At 41.0% G+C, this 25,527-nt stretch overlaps 2 protein-coding genes across 2 annotated transcripts in view; one reads left to right on the forward strand and one right to left on the reverse strand.

The window, feature by feature from the left end:
• syn3 (synapsin III) overlaps window positions 1-25,527 on the forward strand; it is a 150,769-nt gene that overhangs the window by 66,224 nt on the left and 59,018 nt on the right. The window contains exons 5-6 of the mRNA XM_004082870.5: window positions 6,942-7,098; window positions 7,283-7,372. Coding sequence (XP_004082918.4) covers window positions 6,942-7,098; window positions 7,283-7,372 — 247 coding nt within the window. The remainder of the gene's footprint in view (window positions 1-6,941; window positions 7,099-7,282; window positions 7,373-25,527) is intronic.
• Window positions 9,372-25,216, reverse strand: timp3 (TIMP metallopeptidase inhibitor 3). Its single transcript, NM_001104857.1, is given in 5 exon segments — window positions 9,372-10,006; window positions 12,276-12,397; window positions 15,679-15,790; window positions 17,377-17,459; window positions 24,956-25,216. Coding segments are annotated over 5 exon segments (639 nt in total). The 5' UTR covers window positions 25,080-25,216; the 3' UTR covers window positions 9,372-9,808.

Consider the following 25,527-nt stretch of genomic DNA (forward strand, 5'->3'; position numbering starts at 1 on the left):
CTTATTTGTAGTCTGTTCATAAAGAAAGTTTTCATGAAAATGGTTTTCTATTTATTAATACTCAAGGTTAAATCTGTCATTTTGATTTTATAAACTCTTGAATAAAACTGTACATTTTATTTAACAAAATTGCGACTTAATATTGTCCCAAATCTTCCACCCCTGGTAGAGGTCAGTGCACTCTGGTCTACTTATTTTAGTTTTACTCTCGAAAATCCATGGATGTTGTCTTTTAATATACATCCAGTGTATACTGCATTTTTTGGACTATAAGTCGTACCGGGGTATAAATTGGAGGAGCCAAAAAGGAAAAAAAAACTCATATATAAGTCAGTCAAAGGTACAAGTGTAATACTTCTAAACAAGTGAGTGTAATACTGGGTTTACACCAAATGTGATTCACACATCAAATTCACGTTTACTTCTTCTGTATCCACATGCGTCAAATTCAAAGCCTGTCCAAAACTGTGTTCATGAACTAGATGCTCATGTCACGTGTGGGAGGAGCTACTGTTGCGGTCTTAACCTCATTGCTACATGAAAGCATTGTCTTTGTGTCCTATTGGCAATGAATGGAAGACACGTATAATGTTGAGAGATCAGGTTAATGTATTTTGAAGAGTTCTACAAAAGCATCAGTAATCATGCCTCCATATCTGGGATCATGAGGTCATTCAGTTTTTTTTTTTTTTTGACCTGGCCAAACTATGCAAAAACCTTCGACTTATACCCTATATGTATGGTAGATATATATGGTTTCATATTGTAGTAAGCAAATTATCTATTTATTGTATTACTTTCCCTATCTGGCTCATGGAAATACTAGTTTCAGTTACTGCATGTAATTAAGTCGGAGAAAACCAGTAAAAGTTATTTATCCCTGATAATTTATAATTTTTTTCAGCCCCATGTTTAATGTTAAATCTTTCCATGTGAACTCTGGATTCAAATCCATTTTTATTGGAGCAGTTGAGTGCCAGGAGCTTATGTTTATCATTAGGAAACAGAGTCGGCAGCATCATTAGGCAGCAGTCATGTTCCCATGGCTGGAAGTCTCTGTTCTGTCCGTGGCTGATAAACTATTTTAATAAATACTTTCTCATGCTCTGTTTCGTTGCACTGCAGCAGTACAGCCCGTCATTCCTCATGTAGCAGGAAGCTGCTGAGTTGGGTTTGGTTCTGCACCTTCAACAAACAGCTCCATGCAGTAGAAGTAGCTGGGTGGGGTTAAGTATAGGTCGGGAGGAGGGAACTGCAAGCATCTGAAAGAAAACAAGTAAACACAAAAAATGAGAAGAACTGGTGATATCTGTGTGAGGTTACATTTTCTGACAGGTTTAAAGTTTCTAATTACACCAGTTAAATCACCAAAAATGATCTGAGACAAAAGCAGTTAGAGTGCTTCCATATCTACCGACCAACCAATAGGGATTAACAGAATCGGAATAAGCTTTATCAGCTAAATACAGCGCATGTACAAGGAATTTGTCTTCGGTGTCTTGTGCTCTCGTGCAAACTAGCAAGGTATAAAAAATTTGAGGGGGTAAGACAAAAAAAAGGAGAAATAATAAAAAAAGAAAGTAACATAAGGAAGATATAGGAATAAATAAACATAGCTAAATAAGAAAAAGGACTAAGTCAAAATGCAGCAGTAGTTCGGTGTGACAGTTCCTGTGGTTTTGTTCCGTGGTCTTTAGTGGTCTGGAGTCAGGAGTTCATCAGAGTGACAGCTCGGGGGAAGAAGCTGTCTTTGTGGCGAGTGGTTTTAGTGCGCATTGTCCTAAAGCGCCGCCCTGATGGGAGGAGGCTGAAGAGGCAGTGTCCAGGATGAGAAGGGTCTTTTACAATTCTGTCAGCCCGCTTCCTGACTCTGGACCGGTACAGGTCCTGAATGGAGGGAAGGCTGGAACCAATACTCCTCTCAGCAGATCTGATGGTTCTCTGTAGTCTGTTCCTGTTGTGTCTGGATGCTGATCCAAACCAGACTGGGATAGATGTGGTCAGGACAGACTGGATTGTTGCCGTGTAGAAGACGGTCTGCAGCTCCTCAGGAAGGTTAAACTTCTTGAGTTGTCAACCTCTGCTGAGCCTTTTTCCGGAGTAAGACAATGTGAGCGGTCCACTTAAGGTCATATGCGTTTGTAGTGAAGAAAGAGACTACAATTTATGGGTAAAATACAGTATATTGGGCCGGTGATGTAGTGGTTAGCACTCTTATCTCACAGTGAGAGAGTTCTGGTTCAAATCCCTGAATCTCTGGGTCTTCTCAGAGAACTGCAGTTTCCTCCCACAGTCCCACATAAATATCTAACCCTGTGACGTACTGACGACCTGTCCAGGGTGTACTCTGCCTTTGCCTTAAAGTAGCTGGGATAGGCTCCAGCAACTCCATAATATTAAAGGGATTCATTGGGTTTAGAATGGATGAATGAACAGCATTATAGCAAAATATTAGGTAAAAGAACGATTTAATGTCTTTAAAGTAATATAAACAACAGAATACTTAGCATAAAAATGGGACAACAGGTCCACACTGTGTTGTTACTCTGTTTTTTTATTTTCCTTTTTATAATTTTTCCATAAATACACCCTAAAACATACACATTATAATTTGTCCCTCCATTCTTAAAGGTGATGCAGCTAAGCACACACAAAAAACTCCATCAAACAGTGATATCATAGAAAATGTAAAGGTTTACTGACTCATAGCAATAAAAAAAATCAGTCAAAAATGAAACTAATTCTAGCAACTGTGATTGAAAGACGGCTCACTTGACCTTTTCTCACGGAACAGTGGAACAGGAAGGAGCAGGCTGTGTTCATTGGATAGACTGTACAAAACCATTGTGTGGCGTGAGGAAGGTTTTTTTTTAACCCTCTAAGTTTGGCAAAGCCATTAAAGAAATGAGCCCCTAGTGATACACACAAAACTCAAATTCCATGTCTATTATTTGACTACCTACATACGTATGTTTGGGTTGGATTTGGAAGAGAAAGACGGCTCTATTCATTGATAAAAATGGCTAGGCTTTAGACTCACTTTTTGCACTGGTTGCAGCGGCTCGCCTCACTTTTGTCTAATATGGGCGCCTCAGCCCAAATATTTGGTGCAGCCACATTTTTGACTCGATGGCATTTAACAGCAGTTTCACCTGTTGTTCTGACACTACTGTCCACTAACATAGTACACGGTAAAGGAGCCAGCACTTACTAACGACTAGAGTGGAATATGGGATACTTATCACTTACCTTCCATTAGCCTTACGAATACTTCACAAAACACTGATCACACACACAACAATGGTATGTTTCATTATCAACAAACCCAAACCTCTCTATGACTCTACGGACCAGGACAACCTAAAACTTCACAGCACCCAACTGATGTGACTAATGCTGTAAATACAGTACAATATATTATGAGCTTCATTGTATCCGAACCCAGAAACTGCTAAAACCACTTTTTGTGTTGTGATTACACCAGAGGAGGTTTTAAGATTACGCTCCACAGCTCCTCAATGCTTCCATTGCGTTTATGCATTATGTGCTAAAAATTGCAATGTTGGTTTAATCATCTGAAAAGCCCCCAAATGGAATATAAATGCACAATAAACTGTTTTATATTATTGAAAGCTGTCTGACTCTCAGCTAAACCAATTCTTGTTTTTTGGAAAAAGCCAAGGAAAACTCGTTTGAGGGAGAAAAGAAATATTTTTCTAGAATAATATATGGAGATTATTAAATGTGTTGTCAAACTGACACTTCAAACTGTTTGTTGTAAAATAAATAGTCTCTCTGTTTTATAAATGCTCAAATGACCACATTTCTATAGAAAATTAATAATTAATGTCCTCACATTAATGTATACAATCAGCTGTTTCCTTTCATGAAGTGGCTTGTTCTCTCTATGCAGCCCCTTCCAAATTATTATTTAAATTATAGTTTTGACATGATTGTTTTAAATAATCAAAGCAAATGACAGGCAGCATGATGTTTAAGTCACTTACCATCAGAATATATTATTATTATTGAACAAACCTCCTAATGATAACTGTATTTTTTTCTAAAATAAAAGCCTTTAAATGGATTCTGTTCTTAAATGATTTTTTCTCAGAGGTGGTTTGTTTTTGTCAAACGTACCTAACATGTTTCGGCGAAATACCTTCCGCCTTCGTCAGGGTCTTAATCAGGTGGTATTGTGTGACGTCTTTACCCCTTGTGCTATCTTAAATGACCCCCCCTCACATTGAGGTGTTCTCCCTTCAATGACAAAGGTGGATAAAGGTGGAAAGATTTCATGTAATCCTGCCTAGGATAGCACAAGGGTTATAAATAGATGGTTGTGACTGGGGCGGAGTCACCTGTCAGACTTTGACAGGTGACTCCGCCCCTTGATGTCCGTTTTCCGCTGGAGGATGCTGCTCCAGGTGTGAGAGAGCAGGAAGGCCCCCTCATCCCGGTTCATGGAAGTGTGGGCTCGCTTTCGTATCTCCACCGCCTCCATCATCCATCTGTGGTGTCTGTTGTCTTCAGTCAGAGGACTTTGGGCTTTTCCCAGTCCATGATGTGGTTTTCTTGGACGGCAGTCCTCCGGTGCAGATGTTAGTGCTTTCTTCTCCAGGTCCTCCATGAAAAAGCTGCACATTCTGGCTGATAGTGTGTCGCCCATGGAAAAGCCTTCCTTCTGTCTGTAAATTGTGTTGCGGAATTGGAAATAGGTGGATGTAGTGATTTAACGGAGAAGTTGTGTAATGTCGTTAGCTGTGAGATTTGTGCGTTTCCTTAGCGATTTGTCTGCTGTTAGCTGTTCCTGCACTGTTTGTAGTGTGGCTTCTACTGGAGTGATAGAGTAATGATATTACGTCATGTGAAATGAATATTTCGTTTGCTTCCATCTTTACGTTTTTGAGTTCTTCTGCCAGCTGTTTTGCATTTTCACAATGGTAGTCTGTGTTTCCTAGGAGGGGTTTCAAAATGTCGGCGATGAATTTGTGTCGGTTGCATGTTACTGATCCCATGCTGTCTATTATGGGCCTCAGTGGTGGCTCCAGGTTTGTGTATTTTTGGAGTGCCATAGATCCGGGGGATGATGCTGGCTGTTGGTATGAGGTGGTTGTATGTTTGTTTGTCTATTTACTTTTCCTTCTGTAGTTGTTTTAGTATAGTCTCTTCTTTGCTTCTGTGGGGTCTCTTTTCAGGACCTCATATGTGTTCCGGTCTTGAAGCATCTCATTCATTTGTTTTTCATATTGTTCTGTGTCCAGGATGACTGTGGTTCTGTCTTTGTCTGCTTGTAATATTGTGATTTTCTATTATTTTTCAGATTGTGGATGGCAGCCATTTCTTTTTTGGTTACGTTGCTTGGTGGTAGTTTTGCGGTTTTGAGGATGTCTGTTATTTTGTTGCGTAATGCTGCTTTTTCTCCTGGGTCCTGTACTCTTTCACATGCTAATTCAGTGGCTACGATGAACTCCTCATGCGGGATCTGTTTTGGGGTCATGGCGTAGTTTAATCCGTATGACAATACGCTGCGTTCAGCTCCAGATAGAGTGTTTTGATAGATTGCAGATCCATTTATCATCTTCAAATGGATTGTTCTACATTATTACACAAGTAACAATTCCAATGTTATGGAAATGAGTTCCACAACATTTTACAGATTCTAAAGGACTGAAATGGTCATTTGTTAATTTTGTTGTTTTAGGAGGTCATAGTTACTGAAGTTTAATTGGGTTTGTTGTTTGTTGAGTTTAATTGAAAAACAAAGAATTTGATCTATTTGACTCTTAAATACAATTGTCATAATAATTTGGAACACGCTGTATTGTAAAGTGCCGCATATCAATGCAAAGTTGCTTTTCTCAGCTTCAGAATCTGTAAATTGTGTCTATGTCCAAAGAGTTGAGGTAATTCAAAGAATTATAGGAACACTGGAGCTAAAGCTCTAATGTGAAATAGTTAAGCAAACAGTGATGTGAAATATTTGAATCCAGGGCTATTTGAGTGGCTAAAATGTTAGCTAGCAGTTTTTAAAAACACATGTGATTCCAGCTGGATGCAGTTTGCCAAGCAACCTCTAGGGTCTTATTACAGAAGGGAGGTGTTGTCCATTATTCACTCTACGTTTGACCTTGAATTTGTACACAAACAGGGGAGGTCTTTGACCACCAACTTTTAGGCAACAACGGGTGTTTGTTTTTCCTACTTACCCATTTTTGGAAATGTCCCGCCCCGCTGGGGTTTTGTTATGTTGCAAATACAAACAAACATCGAGGACTAACGTCAGCTGACCTGCGTTCAGATTAGAGAAGGAAAACCGGTATATGCAAAGAACAGAAATCAAGACGTTGGAAAACAGTTTCATAGATGGCGATAGGAAAAAAAAGTACATTTAGGAAGATATTTCATGTCTATTTAACCCTTTAACGACGAGGATGTCACCGGTGACTTCTATGGAACAGGATCTTTTCTGCACGACAGAATCAGCTGATTTATGCTGTTTGCGTAAGCAAAGTTGCAAAGGCTGCTTTAAAGCTCAGCTTTAAAATCCTCTGGATAGACTGTAACTGAAGAGTTACGATAGTGGAAAGAATGTCCACACTTGAGAGCTAAAGCTCCTTTTTGAAAGAGTTAATAGAACCAGTTGGAATGGTAAGGTATTTTTTCTTAGTTTTGTATCTAGAACCCCTAAAGAAGAAGTATTCTAATCCCAGTGATTCACACCTCATGTCTTAAGACTGTAAAGACAGGCCAAGCTAAATAAAGGTTTGGTACTTTTTGGCATTACCCTCCTATTTGAATTACCAACCAGAAAATGTTAAAGTGAAGATCCCCAAATTGGGTTTTTACAGTTGCAAAGCCATTCCTAATTTGTTGTCTTTAAAGTAGTTAAATGTCTCTTGATGCCTTAACCCTTTGCTGTTGGGCCTTTCCTTTTGCAGATCCTTCAAGCCAGACTTCATTTTGATTCGCCAGCATGCCTACAGCATGATTCCTGGTGAGGACTTCAGGAACCTCATCATCGGCCTGCATTTTGGCGGCATCCCAAGTATCAACTCTCTCTTCTCCATCTACAATTTCTGCAGCAAGCCTTGGGTGGTAAGCTCTTTGGAATGGCTTCAAAGTCAAGCTGCCACTTCCACAAACATTTCAAATGTGCTACAAAAATACCAAATTTCAGTTGAAAACGTCTAAAACTTTCAGTTTGAGCTCAAGCTCAGGATGAGCCATCACCCAAGGGTCATAAATAAACCAGCGGCTACAATCTCTTCTTTTCTTGCAGTTTTCTCAGATGATCCGGCTCTACCACGCCCTCGGTCCTGAAAAATTCCCTCTGAATGAGCAAACCTTCTATCCCAACCACACACAGATGGTGAGTGATTTTGTCGTTTCACACAACACAAAGGTTAATTCAATTCAGGAAAGAAAAGAAAAAAATCAATACCAGCCGTGGTTTGGTCCATTTTTCATTAAATCTTTATTATAAAAATAGAAAACAAAAATTAAGTCAAACATTTATATAACCCTTATAAGGAATCTTCACCATCCCCCAACCTGCACAATTTAAGAATCAGTGTTTACACACAGACTATACACAGCTTCCTTCCTTGGAGTATTTTTTTTTTGTCTTCCATGAATCATAGTTGACTAATTAAAATCTGCCAAACGTATTTACACAAACATGAATCTGAGAAATAATGAAACGTCTGCCAGAACAGGAGGAAGAACCTCATTGTCACAAAAACATGTGGGAGATTTTACATCAAAGACTAGTGTTTATAGCTTTATCTTTACGTACATTTTCCAATGTGAAATAGAATTCTAAAAATTGGTTTGAGGCCTTTTTGTGTTGAATTGATCTCCAATATTTGCACAAATTTAACATAACGCATGTTTGAAATAAAAAATGGCTGACATAGGTTGTGTCCAAATTCCTTCAATACTCACTATAAAGCGCATTCGCCAGAGCTCTCCGAATCTACAATTCCAAAATCCAGAGCCCTAGAAATTTCCCAAAAGTCTCTGTGAATAGCCAATGTGCATCAATGCTCACTAGATAGGCGAATATAGACCACAATGCATTGCATCTGAACAGTTTTGCAAAAAAAAAATTTTTTTTAAAATAAACATTCAAAGTTTTTATCTTTAGAAGACAGTGGACTCATAAATAATCATCACAAAATGCTTATATTACATTTTAACTTTGTGAAATCGATGACGTCATATCTGCCTTTTAGAAGAAGAAGAAAAGTAGTGAGCATGGTGTGCTTTTAAAATCCAGGGCACTATATAGTTTTTTAGTAGTCAGGGGTTAGGATGGGAATACAGACATAGCCAGTCTTGATGGGTGGGTAGTTTTGTAATAAATAAAATGAGATGGGGAGATAAATAAATACTTTAAGAATATCTTATGCTATCTGTGACGTTACCCTTTCGTTAACGCTAGCTATAGCAAATGCTAGCTAAGCTAAAGCTTAGCTACCTTGAGGTTAGAAAGTACAGATTCAATTTGTGCCAAATTTTAAACTGAAAATGAAATCTAGATATTGGTTTATAAAATGATAAATCTTAAATATTTTTTATTTGGTTATTTAAGTGACAAAGGGGTTCTTCAACCTTTTTTAGGCTAGTTTGTTGGAATGAAATGAAGGAAAGTAAAAGTGAGAAAAAACCATGGATAACAGCAGGTGAAAAATGAAAAATAAAGACAATGTTGTTACTTTCATTTATACATATATAATGTTCATTTAAAATAGTTAAATACAAAAGACTGAATATACACTCAGAAAATATTTCATTATCTTTATCCTCTTTCATTGTTTATAATCGTTTGTCATTCATCGTTGTTGGGTGATTGAATAGTACCAGCAAAGGGAACCATCATTAAACACATTTAAGGTACCATAATATTCAACTAACAGGTTGTTGTGCTTCTGTGTGTGTTGTTGCATTTGGCCTATTGTCTACTTCTCATCTGCACAAACACTACATACAGAATGTGTCATCTAATGATCATAAATATTTCAATGAAGACGTTTCGGTTGATTGATTCTGTTCATCTCTTTAGCTTATGGTAAAGACAATCAAAAATCACAATCTTTTCTAAATAAAGACTCCCTGCATTTTCACCAAGTTTAACATCTTTATGATATCCTTTAATACACAATAGAGGGAGGGCGCCATTTGTAATGCAACTGTAGAAGTCACACTACAGGTGATAAGGAAGGCACCCATAAAGACAATATATATAAATCTTACTGAAAAACCAATACTTTATCCAAAGCTTTTCAAAGACAAAAAAAGGGTATGACTGACATCACACACATGTTGGCACTAAATCAGATTTAAAAAGACAGCTGACCTTAGTGGTAGTGAACAAACGCATTAGGTTCATCTTTATTTTGGCTGTTTTTCCTTTGAATGTGAGTAAAAACTGTTTTAGTAAATTAAAAAAAACGACCCAACAACAGCTGAGCTGGAGGTTTCTGATTGTAATTTAGTGCAGAAATGGGTTCCTTTAAGAGTTTTGGATTCTGATAAACGGACTATTGCTACTTCCATGACTGCTCAGTGCAAGGACCACATTGATTGCAGACTGGGAGGGGGAAAAAACATTTGAGTTTAAAGTGGAAGAGCTACAACCAGGCACTGTAAAAAAACAAAACAAAAAAAAAAAAAAACGCTCTTTCATCCCTTTTAGAGAGGCCATCAGGAGTCCTGTAATGATCGACAGGTGATTGTGTGTGTGTGGGGGGGGTGGGGGGTCTGAAGGGGCGAGAGTGAGTTTCATGGAGGACGGTCTTGGTGTTCAGGGATCGGTGGCATTGGTGGTGGTTCTGTCACGGTTGCTCGTGCCTCGGTACCAGCTGCAGTAACCCTCCTTCTGCTGGATGCAAGCATAGTGCCGGGACTGGTAGCCAGGATAGCCAAAGTGGGTTAGCATGTCCGTCCATAGGCACTCGTTCTTAGAGGTCACGAAGCAGGGCAGGTAGTGGCAGGGCTTGATCTGCAGAGAATTAACAAAAAAAAGCCATGAAACCAATGCCTTTGTTACAATTGTCCTTACAGGTGGATATGAGCAAACCTGTACAAGGCTCACAGGTGGCCTGTACAAAATTTTAAGATCGTAGACCACTTGGTGAGCCCTTAGAGCAAAACAGTTGATGATTCTTTGCTACGTGCGTTTGTGACAAGTTGTTGTGACCACTAGTACAACACGTAAGGGTGAAGTTGGTGAGGCGCATGTGTGTCCTATGGATTTTTCATTTTTTCAAGGACCCCATTAGTGATGTTCAAATGACAAGTGTGCACCCTACTAATGCCTAGCATGCAGCGCAAAGGGCAGTATACGACAGAATCACCCATATGTCGCAAGTCTGTGGAACTTGCATTATCCTACAGATACTTCACAATACACTTACCACTGACCGCGACAATGGTACGTTCCATTCTCATGGCGTCCCTCAAGGTGACGAACCACAAGGGAACCGCAAGACACATCTTTGCTACCGTTAAGATGGCCCCTGCTGTCTATGATCCCCATGGCCGTACAATCCAAAATCTCGCAGCCCCGGTACACATCAACCCCTGTACGGGTGCATGCGACTAATGCTTTGTAAACACCCCCCCTTACAGCTGCCATTTCTAATGAAAAGTCCATGTTCAAAACTCTTTTACGATTGTTTTTCTCCTCCATGTACAAAACACAAGACCACTGAACACGTGTTGCCAACTAAACCAGTTCCAATTTTTGACAAATCCGGGCTCAGATTTAGTCATAAAGCATGGAGGAGGTGGTAGAACTCACCGAACTCAGAGCATAGCTAGTTTATCAAGAGGAACCCAGAAAAAGCGACTAGCCTGACAGCACTTGCATTTGTTCTTCAGATAAAAATAAGTCCACTCTCCTGACATGATGGTAAATCCACATCCACCATTCTAAAGATGCCATTTCCGTTGGTGCCCGAGCTGTGCGATTTGCACCAAGCCTCTTCCAACTGTCGGTGGCGGACATTCACTAGACAACAGTAGCAAAACAAGATGAAGAAGAAGCTCCTCCCTACTTGTCCAGTGTGAAGACCATGGGCTAAACAGATGTCCTTCAACATACGTCAAAAGCCCGGGGTGTGTGCAGCTTAAGTCTGCACTGGCAAAGGGTTCCTTCTTTATTTACAGTACTGAAAACATTAAGGAAACCATTTCTGCCTTTCCCAGCTAAAAAACATGAAACATTCTTTAGAAGAAGCACATCCTGGCTCACACTTGCCTCCTTGTGCAGGAACGCCTAGTAAATCCAGCCGTTTTTAGTGGTTTCATTAGGAGTTTTAAGCGAGCCATTTTCCCTGCATCATTACCCCAGGTGCTCGCACAAAAAGCAGCTTTGCACAGCAGCAACTGGAAATCAATTTACTGCTCCAAGAGGTAAAAGGCTGCCTTCAGATGCGGCTAGACTGAGTCACCAGCTGTAAGGAGCTGCATTTACCCCCCCCTCCCCAGTGAAGGCGCAGGAACACTCAACTGGCACCTTCGAACGCACATTCCTTCTTTGGGTATTGAGAGTCTGTCCATCACAAGCTGGGTGACATAACTTCCTGTCAGATCTGACACCTTATCCTTCCATGTTCGTTAGTTTTTTTTGCCCTCGTGTGTTTACCCCGACTCCCGCCCTGAAGCCTCCCGTTGATGGACAACCTTCTGCGGATGCCTCTGGACTGCAACCACGTTGGCTCTGAGCAGGCAGTTTACAAGCACAGCCAACAAATGGGGGGCTCTGCTAATCCACTTCTACTGATAGGGGCCCAGTGTGTTAGCAGATGTCCAGATTGCGGCTGTACAGTAGGACGTTTGCAAGGCGGGTCGGCAGCTGCAAAGCAGCCAGCCATGTTTGGCTCACATGAAACTGGGCACCAAGACTTGAGCCCATTCCAAAGCTGTTACTTCATAATTTCCTGTCATAGTACTGAAAGTTGTTTTTTATTTCTCTTCAGCCTCAAGTCAAATTCCGGGATGTATATTAACGAATATTAAACCCTTATACAAGCTCATAACTCAGACCTAACAAAAAATAATGTGCATTTTTGTTGGCTTGTGTAGATAAAAACTTTGACATCCAACTCACAGAGGCATGAATGAAATGTCTTGTGTTGAAATCAGTCCACAGTGTATATGAATGCCAACGAAACGATTTATAGCTGGTGTGTTGCAACACAGAGGAGCAGCCAGGTCAGCTTCCTCACGCTGCATTGTTGGTTTTTGCTTCTTTCGGTTCCACTCACCCTGCATCCACAGCCCAGCTGGTAATGATGGTTGATGCCCTTCTTCTGTGCCAACGACATCCGCTCCCACCGCTCATTCAAGTTACACAGTCCAGTGTAGACCTTGCCATCATACACACGACCTGCGGGAGGGAAATGAAGCAGAACGGTTACGCGGTTCCATTTAAAGATTTCCCTAAACTGATCCATTTCCTAAAGGGGTTGCTTTGAAATTTAGGCGAGGAATGGAACTCCAGCACCACTGGATGCAAGTTTATGCAAGAAGGGGCATTTGGTTCCGTAGGGTTTCCTTAAAACAGAAAAAAATAGAAGTTGCCACATTTAAAACAGGAATAACACAGGCGTTCCCAGCCTGGGAAAGGTTCCAGCGACTCTCATGACCCTATTCTGGTCAAAGCAGATACAGATAATAGCTGGAACAGGAACAGTCAGCTGTTCTGAGTACATTTCTCTAAAGTGCCTTAAAAACAGATCGGAGAAACATCATCTGCATTCACAGACATATGTGCTATGTCATATGTTCTGTGGTCAACGTAGGTCATTTTTATAACTTATAGCTAAATTTAATCTTTCTGAACTGCAGTTTTATGTGGAATTAAAATAAGGTCTGTGGTTAAAAGTGTAGTCTTAAGTGTTATAGTTCAAATTTAACAGCATAAGAGTAAAAAATGCTCAAACTATAAATAAATGTATCAAAGAGATTTTTTTTATTTATATATCACAGAAATATTAGAGGGAGGACCATGACTTCCATGAGGCATTCTTTTCAGTTACAGGTTAAGCTGCCTGTCCTCTAATTAGTAGGTCAGAGGTTAAAATCTCAGGCTACAGTCTTTAGAGAAGAAGTTCTTTAGGTTGTGTAGCTCTTAACATCAGAGATGCAACTGGGAACGCCTAATTAACAGACGCTCTTTGACATACCCCAACTCTTTAACCGTTTACTCGACCACCGTGAATCAGTGGATTCTGATGCGCCGAAAAGCAGCTTTGAATATCGGCTTAGCACCAATTTGCAACAACTTACTAATGTAGAGTGTTGCATCACCACACAAGTCTGCTTTCCTCTGCTTAAGAATCCAATGGAATTACGCCAATTGTGGTTGAAGAGTTACGGTAGATGAAAGAATGTAAACACTTGAATTAAAGCTCCGGTGTTTAAGGGTTAAGGAAAATAAAAAAAACGATAAGTACTTTGTAATATGTTGGCAAGGCTTACCAGCATAAATCTCAAGTACTTTGTAGCAGCTTTCAGGATAAATGTTTTGTTCTTGTATAGCACTTTTCTCCCCTAATTATGGCTCGAAGCGCTTAATGGTCAACGACCCGTTCACATACACTGATGGTGGATCTGCTACCATTTATGGGGCCAACCTATAACCACCAGGAGCCGTGTGGGGTTCAGCGTCTTGCTCAAGGAAAAGTGGGAACCAAACCTGCAATTCTCTGATCAGAGGTTGACCGCTCTACCTCTTCACCACAGCTGCCCCAATTTATAATTGAAAACAGGGAAAAGAAATTCTTATCTTGATATTTCATCATTGTGCGACAAAGGCCAAAGTGGACAGGATTCAAAAAGACATAAAATTCAACCTTAAGGCCCGTACACACCGGGACGAATATTCGCCAGGCGTTATTCGCCAGCGTTTTTCGCCACGTCTTTTGTGTTCACACCCAGGCGATTTTCACTGACGGTGAGCCGAGCAAACATGCAATTTCATTCCCTGACATTAGATGGCGCTTAATGTAAACAGAAATACTCCTGTACACAAGGTGGCGCTGCGCAACTTTACGCTTCTTAAAGTCGCTTTTCGCTCAGAAGAAGAGAGCAAGTATTTACGCGCTTGTCATAATCATACAAAGAAAACATGAATATTTCAAGCATCAGTAGCTCCAACTGGTGCTTGGTTCAGGGATATTTAAGAATGTCCGTCATTATTTCTTCGCGGCAGTGTAGACGCTACTTGGCGTCTAACTTCTTCGCTGGTATGTGTGCTCAGAAAGGCAGTTTTGTGTTTGAGCGCCCCCAAGTTGTGTTTTACTGTAACTTCAGAAGCTCCAGACACGTGTGCAAAAGCGCCATTCTCATTGGTCGAATAGATTTCGACGCGTCGAAAAAAAAAAACGAACCCGAGGCGTTTTTTTTTTTTTCGACGCTTTGGCGCGTGGCGTTTTTTCGCCTCGGTGTGCACACTCTCATTGGTGCCCTTTGTTAAGTCACGAGGCGTTAAACGTCGGCGAAAATCGCCGGCGAAATTCGTCCCGGTGTGAACAGGCCTTTAGACACTGATGGGGGAGTTGGGTGGGACAAGAGCCTCTGACCATATGAAGCACCTCATGAGGACCCAAGAACAACACAAGCATCCATTATTTGTCTTCTACACAACAATCCGGTCACAAGCATTCCGTCAAAGCCTGCTGAAGTTCCCATATCCTCATACAGGGAATGCAGGCAAGGGACATCCTCTAATCAGCACTTCAGAATTCAAAAGCTCAATCAAAAGGATGTTTTCAAAGCTCATCTTCGAGGTCCCAGGGTTTAAATTGCTCACAACAACCCCTGGTCATATGTTGGACTTTTTATAGAAGCCCCAAGAGCAAAGAGAGACATCAGTGATGTCACTGGCACCCGCACAGAGCAAACATAGCAGCCGCTGCTTGGCAACGCTGGACGGCTGGCTTGTGCTGGAGTTACAGTATTTATGGGTCAGGACTTAACGGCACTTAAATACACCGAAGCGCTGCAGGCTCCAAGGTAAACTGCACCTCTGTTGGAAATCGGAACCCCATAAAATGCTCGTGCTGGAAAACACCAGTCGCTTCCTGCTGTCCGGTAATGAGTTGAGAGCGAAAACCGCCGTTTCTGCAGTGACAGGCTGAAGGAAACGAGCCCACAACATTTTTCAAAAGCCCCCTGGCTTTGACACTTTGCACTGATGAAAATTGTGGGTTTTAAAGTAGTGGCAAAGTTTGTGTGACAGAACAATTGAATATTCTCCGATGATTAAATTCTGGCAGTTGATCTCTGAAAGGCATCAAAGTAAAAACATAATGAATTTTAATCCATCCGTCTTCTAAACCCGCCGTTTCTCTGTCAGGGTCACAGGGTTGTTGGAGCCTATCCCAGCTACTGTTGGACAAAGGCAGGGTACACTCTGAACAGGTTGCCAGTCTGTTACAAGGCCACACACTCAAAGGGGGAATTTAGATTCACCAATTAACCTATGACGCATGCTTTTGGACTGTGGGAGGAAACCAGAGTGCCCGGAGAAAACTGGGATTCGAACTATGTCCTTCTAGTTGTGAGGCGAGAGCACTAACCACTACGCCACTGTTGTTGCTTTAAAAGACAGGATCATCTGCATAAAAACACACCAATCATTACAACAAAGCACATCCTACTCACCTGTGATGAGGTACTGGTACTTGTTGATGTCAAATTTGACGCCACACAGGCTCTCAGAGGCGTGTGTGTATATGTGCTGGACGTGCTGGATTTTGTCAAATCCTTTGTACATCTGCAACCAAAACACAAAAATGCAGGATTTTAGTCTGGCCCTGAAGAAGCAAAAGAGAGCATGCCATTTTCCACAAATGGCCTCTACTGCTGGTGCCGTCAGTGTTGTTTGTTGTTTTGTGAATCTATTTTTTACTTGAATGTAACAGGAAATCCTGTTTAGAGTCAGCAGCATCATAAAAACAGAACAAACTGTTATCCTAGCCGGAAACTAAGGAGTTCTGAAAACACTGGAGCAACGGTCTCATGGGGTTTGTTAAAATTTGAAGGGGAATTTTGAGGTGAAACCCATGTTTATAGTACCAATCAACCATAACCAGTATAACTGCAGGCCTACATTTCACTACAGGGAAAAAAGTTGCCGTTTAATGCCAGATACTGCAACTGTACAGACATAAAGCAAGATTACAGAAATGTTTACTCTCAGTGTGAGGAGTTTAGCTAAGCTCTAATGCCTGTAAGCCTATTAATCCTCTAGCCTGGCTCCTGTTAAAGCATCAGAGCAACGTTAGCATCTGTCAGAAAAGTGCAGGGTTACATAAGAACGGGGAGAGGAAGTGACAGGCAGGCTTCCTGGCTAAAATGCCAAACCTACTTTTAGCATTTGCCCTGCAGCTGAGTGGGTGGAGAACCAGTACTGTAATAGAAAAGTCCCCAAAACATTGAGTGGAGAAATTCGTGTTTGCTTGGCCATTCATAAAAGAGACTTTAATTTAATTAGCATAAAAGTAGATGGATGACATCTTTATCAACTCGAATTAGTATTTTCTTTTACTTGTTATGGTGAATAAAGTACTTCTACTTCACAACATGTGGCTCTCAGTTGTTTTAAAGTTCAAAAGAGACAGTACTTACACTACACTACCTTAGCTGCAGTTACCTAGCACAGTCAAGGTTGAATATAGTTGAATAGTTGTTGTAGCTGTAGCTAAGGGAGCAGGTAGCAAACAATATACAATGCTAGACATACAGCAAACGCTGTCATAAAAGTAGAGACTAAATTATTTCAACTGACTAGTTTATCATTTTAAATTTGACTCAAAACCATAGACCTTATTTTTTTGAACTATTCTGAAACCAGGATTTTTACTTTGGAACACTTTAACACACACTTATTTGACATACGGTAACTCTTCAATCGCTTATGGTATCAATGTTAAACAGCTGATCTTGCTGATGTTCTTATCACTTTGCACAACATTACCAACATAACGTGTTGAATCGTGGCACAAAGCTACTTTTCTCTGCGACAGAACTAGAGGATTTATGTCGATTGCTTAAGCACGTCACTTGTGTAAAGTGTTGCGTTAATTGGATACACGGTTTAGGGGTTACAGTAGTAGAAAGAATGTCAATGCTGGAACTAAAGCTCTGGTGTTAAAGAGTTAATTTATTGATTGAAAAATAAAACATCTAACTTTCCTTTCTCTGTAAATTTGAATCTCAAATAGTGAAAGCAGAGACTTGCATCTAACCATTTAACATCAGCTTTTATACAAAAATCTGGGGGTTTTGCTTTTGCTAGCTTGAGCGTAGAGCATATTTCCCTGAGATTGTGGCGTGAAACAAGGAGTCTGACCGTCTTACCTTAATCTGCTTCACTGTGTAGCGTATCGTTCCAAAAGGCCCCACTGTCACAAACTTCTTACCCACCACTTTTGCTCGAATCACTGTGAAGACACACATTAGTTCTCAGTTTAGTGGTCAGGTTGTTTTTTGAGCATTCCATCAAACACAGGCCTGGCCAGTAGCGTTCATTAAAAAATAAGGTTAAACTTTTTTTTTTTTTAAAGTACTATTTCCAAACCTGGCGTCTTACCAACCTAATGAATTTCTGTGTTTGCCAATAAAGAACATTTCAGAAAAACACCAGGAGGCATTGGACAAGTCCTATTGGCAAGATGTTAAAACTTTTCTACTCCGTCAAATGTAGTTTAGCTAGCGGGACATTCAGAAAACATAATGTTCCTGTCTAGGTTAAGAAAGGAACAGCATGACACTGAGTCTTCCATTAAAACCATTTTCTGTTTACATAAACCATCAGAGACAAAAAAAAAAAAAGTCCTATTCAGCAGCAGGAGCCTCATATGAAAGGTGAAAAGCACTCAGCACAGACTTTAAATGTGCTTCTGCTGATGTGGGAGTATTCATGAAGTCTGTGGGAGTCATTTGAGCTGCGGGTGCTGAAGACCCTCAGAAGTTCACCTGTTGCCTGATGCTGGCTGGCCGCAGACACAACCAACACTGGAAGTGTTTGTTATCTTCCCCCTGTGGAATTTCCTTCCACATTCTTTGGAGGCTCACGTTCCCAGGAGTAGGAAAAAAAAGGAGGGAGTTTCATTAAGTCTGTATTTTTAAGGCTGACCAATGAGAAGTGGGCAGCTCAGAAAAACCTTTTGTGCCTGAAAAACAAAGTATTTTTATTTATGTTGTTTAAGAAGCATTTGTATCATTTTTTGCACCTTTAACAAACCTTTAGCTAAACCTACAGTTGAATCAGCTTAGTTGAGGTTTCAGTTATTAAAACAGATTTATATCACCGTATTAGGTGCACCGCCAATGAAGGGCTTTCCTTTTTTTTTTACTTTTGTCATATATATATATATATATATGGTGCACCGAACTATTAGACGTATAAAGAGACAAAAGAGTCAGAAGTAATTCTGTTAATCTGTCAGATTTTATCAACAGTGTTCACGGCAACTCTAGAACTTGTTTGTGACACGCTACACGTTAGCCGCATGAGTATATTTACAATGCAAACAACTGACAACGTTAGAACAAACATTTGTGGTTTTCAACTCCCAATCTTGTTAGCAACACGTAAAAAATAAAAAATAAGTCTGACAACGTGACACGTTTGCCCCGTTAGAAGCATTAGCCGTGTTATTGTATTTACATGCAACTCCCAAACGTGTTTGCAATACGCAAGAAAACAGACCGATGTCACTAAAACCAACGTAACTGTAACTACGCCAACTCCCAACCCTGTTAGTAACACAAAAAAAAAAAAAAAAAAAAAAAAAAAAAATTCTACTCGGCTACATGCTATCCGTGTTAGCATATTGACAGAGCTCTGTGTACCTCTCAATCACAGCAAAATCAGTGAGCACAACCAGAATTCATCCATACATAAAGCGCTCCTAATTATAAGTGGGGGGGGGGGGGGACTATCAATTTTCTAAAAGAAAGTCAAGGCTTTTAAGTGAACCTTGTAGAGCGGAAAATCCAGCAGTTCATTGAAATAGTTGAAATAAAAGTGGAAATAGTTGTTGTGAAATGATGTTTTTTGCTGGCCTGACCCATTAATCCACCAGTCTTTCCACTTCATCACAAATCTGCTAAAAGTAGCCAAATGCAACCCGACAGACATCTGCTTCTGCAATTCCAACTGACCCAGCACTCAATTACACAGTCATTTGCAGATATAACAAGATCCTTTTGCCTCAGTTAAATACACCCCCGTCATTATTTTCACATTCTACTCTAAAAGCCAGTCCTGCAGAGACCCAAATGTTGGTGCTGAAGGAACGGCGTGTCAGCTGACTTCTCTGAACTCGATCCACAACGGACCCTCTTGTTGGCCTGCAGCCACTAATTGACAGATGATGGTGCCATTACTCTGGGGAGATGTACGAAAGCCCCCAGCTGCTGTGGAAACCAAGGACATGTGTCGAGTGCCCCCCCGCTGTGACCCCCAGACCTCTGCCTCTTATGTTCATGAGCTACTTCCATCTGTGAAAAGGTCTGAATTACACATTTAGTGCACAGAATTTCCCAAATTTGTTTGTAAAAGTTATCTTTATAATTTGTTGTTTGATATGCACCAAACATCTGCAGCAGGTAACCTTCAAAAAGCTGAAACCCCTTTGACCTCTCAATTGAAGGTCACTGAAAAACCAGGTACAGTTCACCGTCTAACCTCTAGGAGTCTGTCTAAGCAAACTAGAGAGATCAGTAATCCCAATGTCACCTGAGTAAAGGGGTGGGACATAACCATTTTGTCATATCAATCAAAATTATATATTTACAAAAATGCTCTCAATATTCAAATGTGCACTCCTTTAAAAAGTTTCAATCATTTATTAGTATAGTATTTAGTGGTATAAGAACTGTCAGCTGCCTGTCACTCATGCTTAGATCTGACATTCATAGATGTCCAGTAAATTCTTAAAAGTTCCAGTATGGCCAGAAACCTTTAAGATTCGGTGGTCTCTCGTTAATCGTGGGAGTTACTTTCTAAAAGAAACCCAGTATCTGCAATGGGAACTTCTTTGTTTTATTTTTTTTACAAATTTTCTAGATGTTTAAAGGATGTAAAACTTTTCTCTACGCAACAAATACACATTTCTCAGACAGAGATGAACGTTTTCACATTATTCTTTCGTCTAAACTCTTAAGAGTTCAAACTTTCGTAGAAAAAATGTTCAGTGTTTTAGAATGAAAAACGGATCTGATAACAATTGAAGGTTTATCCAAATAGTAATTGGTGTAAACTTGTATAGCGCTTTCTACTTTCCTCGAAGGCCCAAAGTGCAATCAGAACACATTCTGTTCAGGAGACACAGCACGGAGGAAGTTGGTTATATACAGGGTATAATGCAAAGAACAACAATAACTGAGCTCTTGCCCATTTCAGTCAGACAAAAGTACCAACCAAATTTCTCTATTATCAAGGAACTGGTCAAGTTCAATCGCATCACAATCTTCATATTAAAAATCCCCTCCCCTGCTAAACATGTCGAAAGGCGGTGCAGCGATGCACATGAATCCTCTGCAGAGAATCCGACACACATTTCCAAGCGTGGGAAGCTTGTTGTGATAAGAGAGGTAACCGGGGCTCCCACAAAGACAGTGAATCCATCCTTCATTCAGTGGGTTATCTTTCGCCTCAAGCTGCAGATTACGCAAGCGCCGATGCAAAATCATAACGCCAGCGTATCATTTTGTTAAACATTTATTTTAGCCCACATGCCAACTGCAAGCAAGATGAGAAGAGCAGCTCATTGGTGTGTAGTGGAGTGAAAGCCATGCATGGGGTAAGGGATGCTAGAGTCAGTGTTAGAGGAAGTGAGTGGGAGGAAGTGTTACTCCCATGATGAAGACCCCCCCTCGAAAATAAACAAAAACTGAATCCCTGCTGTTAAAGTTTCCATCAAAAAGAACAGTCTGAAAATAAACTGCTTTGAGAAGCAGCTCACAGAGCATTAGAGCGCTTTGATGGGCAACAATAATGACCTGTTGAGGGTTTGATGACGCAAAGCGTCAACTGCAAAGACCCTACATACGTCTTATCTTTAGCACCATAAAGAGGATGGTCAAACCCAACCACAGTTCAGATCATCCCTGAAGACTGCCGGTCATTTTACCAGCCGTCTGTGTGGCATTAGGCAGTGGAGAGATAACCAATACCCGTCAACAAGCACCTACCATTGTCAAAGTACCGTTACCTTGGTACTGATTTGCATTCCTTTATCTTCTCTATTCCTTCAGTTGGTTCCACTCAAACCCAGGTGTAACACACTTCTATTATGTCGAAAGAGTCACTTCTAAACAAACTGGACAGAAAAAAAAACAGACAAACACACTTAAGGTGATTAGCTCATTGGCTTGCCATACTTGGTCCATGACTTTGCTCTTGGACATTGTCCTAGGCCCTTGTTTGGGCCTCTGGTTGGAATTAAACCCACCCCTCAGTGGCTGTGTGGTCATCGGACATCTGATACACCTGACTCAGAGGACTGACATTCCTACCCTGCATGGAATCCAGCCCCCCCGACTTTCCATCCTTTTTAGGGACATTTGAGGAAAAGTGTATAAACTGACTCACTCTTGCATAAGAAAATCTCCTGATAACATCCCTCTAGAGAAGGAGCGCAGAGCGCTGGCCGCAGGGAGTGGGGTTTTAGCGGATACTACATAACTCATTAACTGGAGGAGTACTGGTACCAGGGGAATGTTGTCACAAAGCCATGAGCAAAACGTTTCTCTACCTCCATCGTCCTTCACATGTTTGCCAGCTCATTTACACTGAGGAAAAAATGCAATCCTCACACCAGGATCCCTCACGATCCCAAATAGAGCCAGGAAAAAAGAAAGAAAAGAAACAGAAACTTGCATTGGAAATAAGCACTACCTCGTCATAGGGCCTGGGAACGTCTCAACAGAGGTAGAATCTAATCCTGTTTTGGTATTATTATATCAACAGAAATGCCCATTTTGGGCTTTATTTTTTTGAACATGACAGAAAAGATAAACAGAAAGCTGCCATCATCCGTTCTAAGGGATATTTTGTTCCCTAAACACTTCTATTTAGAGTCTGGCAAGTGAAAAGGAACAGACTCCAATAACCCAATTTTCTAACCTTTTCTCCTCATTGGGATTCAAGCAGCAGCACCAGTGCTGGAGGCTGATTATGGGTCAGGGCCAAGATAACAAGCGCAAGACGCTTTGAACTCCACCGCCGCTTTTAAACTGGTACGATCCAGACTAGTTGCCTTTGATGTTGTAGGTGGGAATGACAGGGTTTCTCCCTTCCAGCCTTAAGGGTCTTACCCAGAATCCTAGAGTTTTCCCATTTAGTTTCATCCAGGCAGGATGGGCAAAGGAAGGAGACATTTTTGGTTTAATGTTGAGTGTCAAAGGTCATGTCAAGTGGAAGGATTTACCTGCTATTGTCACAAGTGGGACTTTTACTCGCATGTTAAGACTCACATCCTAAGTTAGTTGGTTATACCTTTCTGTACATTGTACCAGTTGATCAGAAGACATCATCATCTGTTCTGGATCCAAGAGTTTTTTTCCACCCCAGAGTACTGAGATGTAGGAGGCAGAGCAGACATTCATAGCTCCGCTGAGGCTCAGCCAGGACCTTGAAAGTGGGATCTGTGAAACTCATGATTGATCAGTGTCCTCAGTCCTAGATTCTACACTTGGCGAGTCTCAACGGGAGTCAGTACCTTGAGCTATCTGAACTCCTGAAGGGAAAGATTGTCCAAGGAAGCGGCGGTTCTGAGTCAAATCAGGGGCTTGAGACACGCCCACCCAAGTGCAGCGAAAGTTTGGAGCATGAAAAGACAGAGAGGACGGCATTTGATTCATTCATGGCTTCCATTGATACATGCGGGATCTGTGGGTAGGCTAAACATCCACCTCCTTTCCTGTGAGAGTCAGAGCTTTGGTCGAGTTTTCACCCACGTCAGGAAAAACAAAACAGCCTCCTACTGTCTGTTCATTTTTGTTTTTTTTAAACAAAGCCTGAGGATACGGAGATGTTTGTTGCGTCATCATGAAATGCTTTCACAGTTTGAGAGAAAACAAAGGAACATTTGGGGAAAAAAAGAAGAGAAAAGGACAGCAGGAGTGAAGCCTTCACACTCTGGAGTGTGACAGCTCACAGGACTTTTTATGAAGCCATCAAATTTACAGTTTCAACATTTTTACAACCATTTCAACTAGTGGGCGAGGTTTCCAAGACCACGTGGTTGGTGACGTGAAGTGGCACAACATCTCATGAATTTGGGAAAATGTTTGAAAAGTTTTTAAGTTTTGTCTCGTGCCACAAATCGTTCACATCCCATTTATTGCAACTTTTGTTTCTCAGAAAATTAAAATGGAGAAAGTTTTGAGACACCTGGATAACTGTGTTGAACCAAAAGTTGTTTAACGTCTAAACATGTTCTAAGTTCCACATCCTACATGAGAGTTTGAAGAAGACCTTTACAAAGTTCCAAGTCATTGAAGGTGTTTATTTAGAGTTCTATTAAGCAAACGAAGCCCAACCAAACACAAGGACACTTTGCTGGACTGGGATTCTGATTGACTCCAAAATTGCTAATTTGTGAGATAGCGCCATATTTTCCCAACAATGAATTCCTCTTACTAATAAGCTGCAGACGCCAAAAATTGGCATAATTTAAATATATATACATTTCATGAAACAGACGAGGAATCTGGTACATTAGCGCAACCTAGGAACAACTATTCTTATTAGCATAGCATAAAGAACATTCTAACAAGTCAATTAAACTCTGTATATCACTTTGAATGACCAAATATGTTGAAGTCTTGATCCTGTGTGGTTTTGGAACAATTCCGCCAGGCCCACCATAAAACTGAGCAGCACTTCTTCTATGTTGTCAGAAAATACTGACATGTACCTACAGCGCCCTCTGGTGGTTGTTAGTATTATTTTTTTCACATATATTGAGTGTAAGTCGCACCCCCCAGCCAAATTACGGGGGGGGGGGGGGGGGGGATAAATAAACAGTCAAATAATTCCCAATTAAAGGAAGCCTTCACACTCTTAAAAAATCTTTAATTAAAAAAATAAATAACTATCACACAAACCTTTCTAAATACTTATGGGACGTCTTAATGTTCTTTTGACTCAAATAAATAAATAAAATAGAGACGTGAGCTAATATCCTGCATCTGTAGTTTACAAAATCTTGGCACAAAGATTCTTTTCTTTCCATAACAAACCCTGGTGAAGTTAGCATCCAAACCAAAATGTTGCAGTGAGTCAACACAAGGTGTGAGGATGAACCGCAGAGGGTTTGTGCCATCAGGATGAAACACTTCCTCATTTCAAGAAGCAGCACCAAACACACTCAGAAAACACAAATGCTGAACCCATGTGAGTGGGCTCAGCCGGCCCGCCTCCCTGCAGGGGGATATCACCTAATCCTCAGGTCTCTGCTGGTGTTTTCCAAAAACAGAGACCCGCCATCCCGGCCGGGCACATGTTATTCTGGGCATGTCCTGCTACTAAAACAAGCTTTGCAGCCCACTCCAGCGCTGTTTACGAGCAGAGCAGGCTGTCAAACGCAGGAATGCCACAAATAATCAGCTGTGGAGCTTTCACACTAAAAGCTTTGGGGGTGTGAACAGGTCAACAATTTTTAAAAAAGTAAGAGTTTGTGCTTCACTTTCCAAACAAATGTGGAGTCTTTAAATTCAGGAGGGAACATGAAAAGTACAATTATGCTTCTGTTGATTTTTAATATTGAACAGGTGGAGTTTAGTTAAGTTCAGTCGTGGATTCAAAGCAGAAAACGCGCTTTTACTGAAGGCATGTTTCTCGGATTTTCACAATAAAAGCTTAAAATGGCTCAATTCATATCAGTCAGTTCAAAACAAATCATTAGTTTCCCACTAAACTCACCTATGTCGGAGTTGCAGAAGGCGTCCTGCGGGTGCGTCATAGCGCACGAGCAGCCCTCTGTCATGTGCGGCGCGTGCAGGCTGCAGTAAAGGAACAGCAGGCTGATCAGATTGACGGCTCGCATGTTTGCGGGGCTCCTCTGTCTGCCTCGTGCTGCGGGGATTGGCGGTATTCGGTCCGGCTGGATGCGCTCCGTGCGGGTCTCTTGTCTGTATCCCAGAGCTGCTGCAACTGCTGCCGCTGCTTCTCTGAACCGTCTCTGCTCACGCCGAGGCGCGCGGCCCTTCATATACTGCAGGCGCGAGGATCGCCCCTCCTCCACTGCTCCCTCGCAGCCAATCAGAGGCCGCCGTCGCCCCTGTCAAGATGACAGAGCTAGTTTCACATTTTCCATTCTTTCCTGTTTTTTCCAATTTATTTTCCAGTCAGACCAAAAAAAAAAAAAAAAAAAGATGAAGACGCTCAACAAGAAACTGAAACAACAGCAGAGAAAGTATGTGGGTAAATAAATAACAGGGACTTGACTTTTCTAACAGAAAAAACAGCAAAAGAGCAACTTTCTAGAATGTTCA

The sequence above is a fragment of the Oryzias latipes genome, chromosome 23, assembly GCF_053564925.1.
Source record: "Oryzias latipes strain Hd-rR chromosome 23, Olatipes_Hd-rR_3.1".
In the NCBI taxonomy this organism is placed as follows: Eukaryota; Metazoa; Chordata; class Actinopteri; order Beloniformes; family Adrianichthyidae; genus Oryzias; species Oryzias latipes.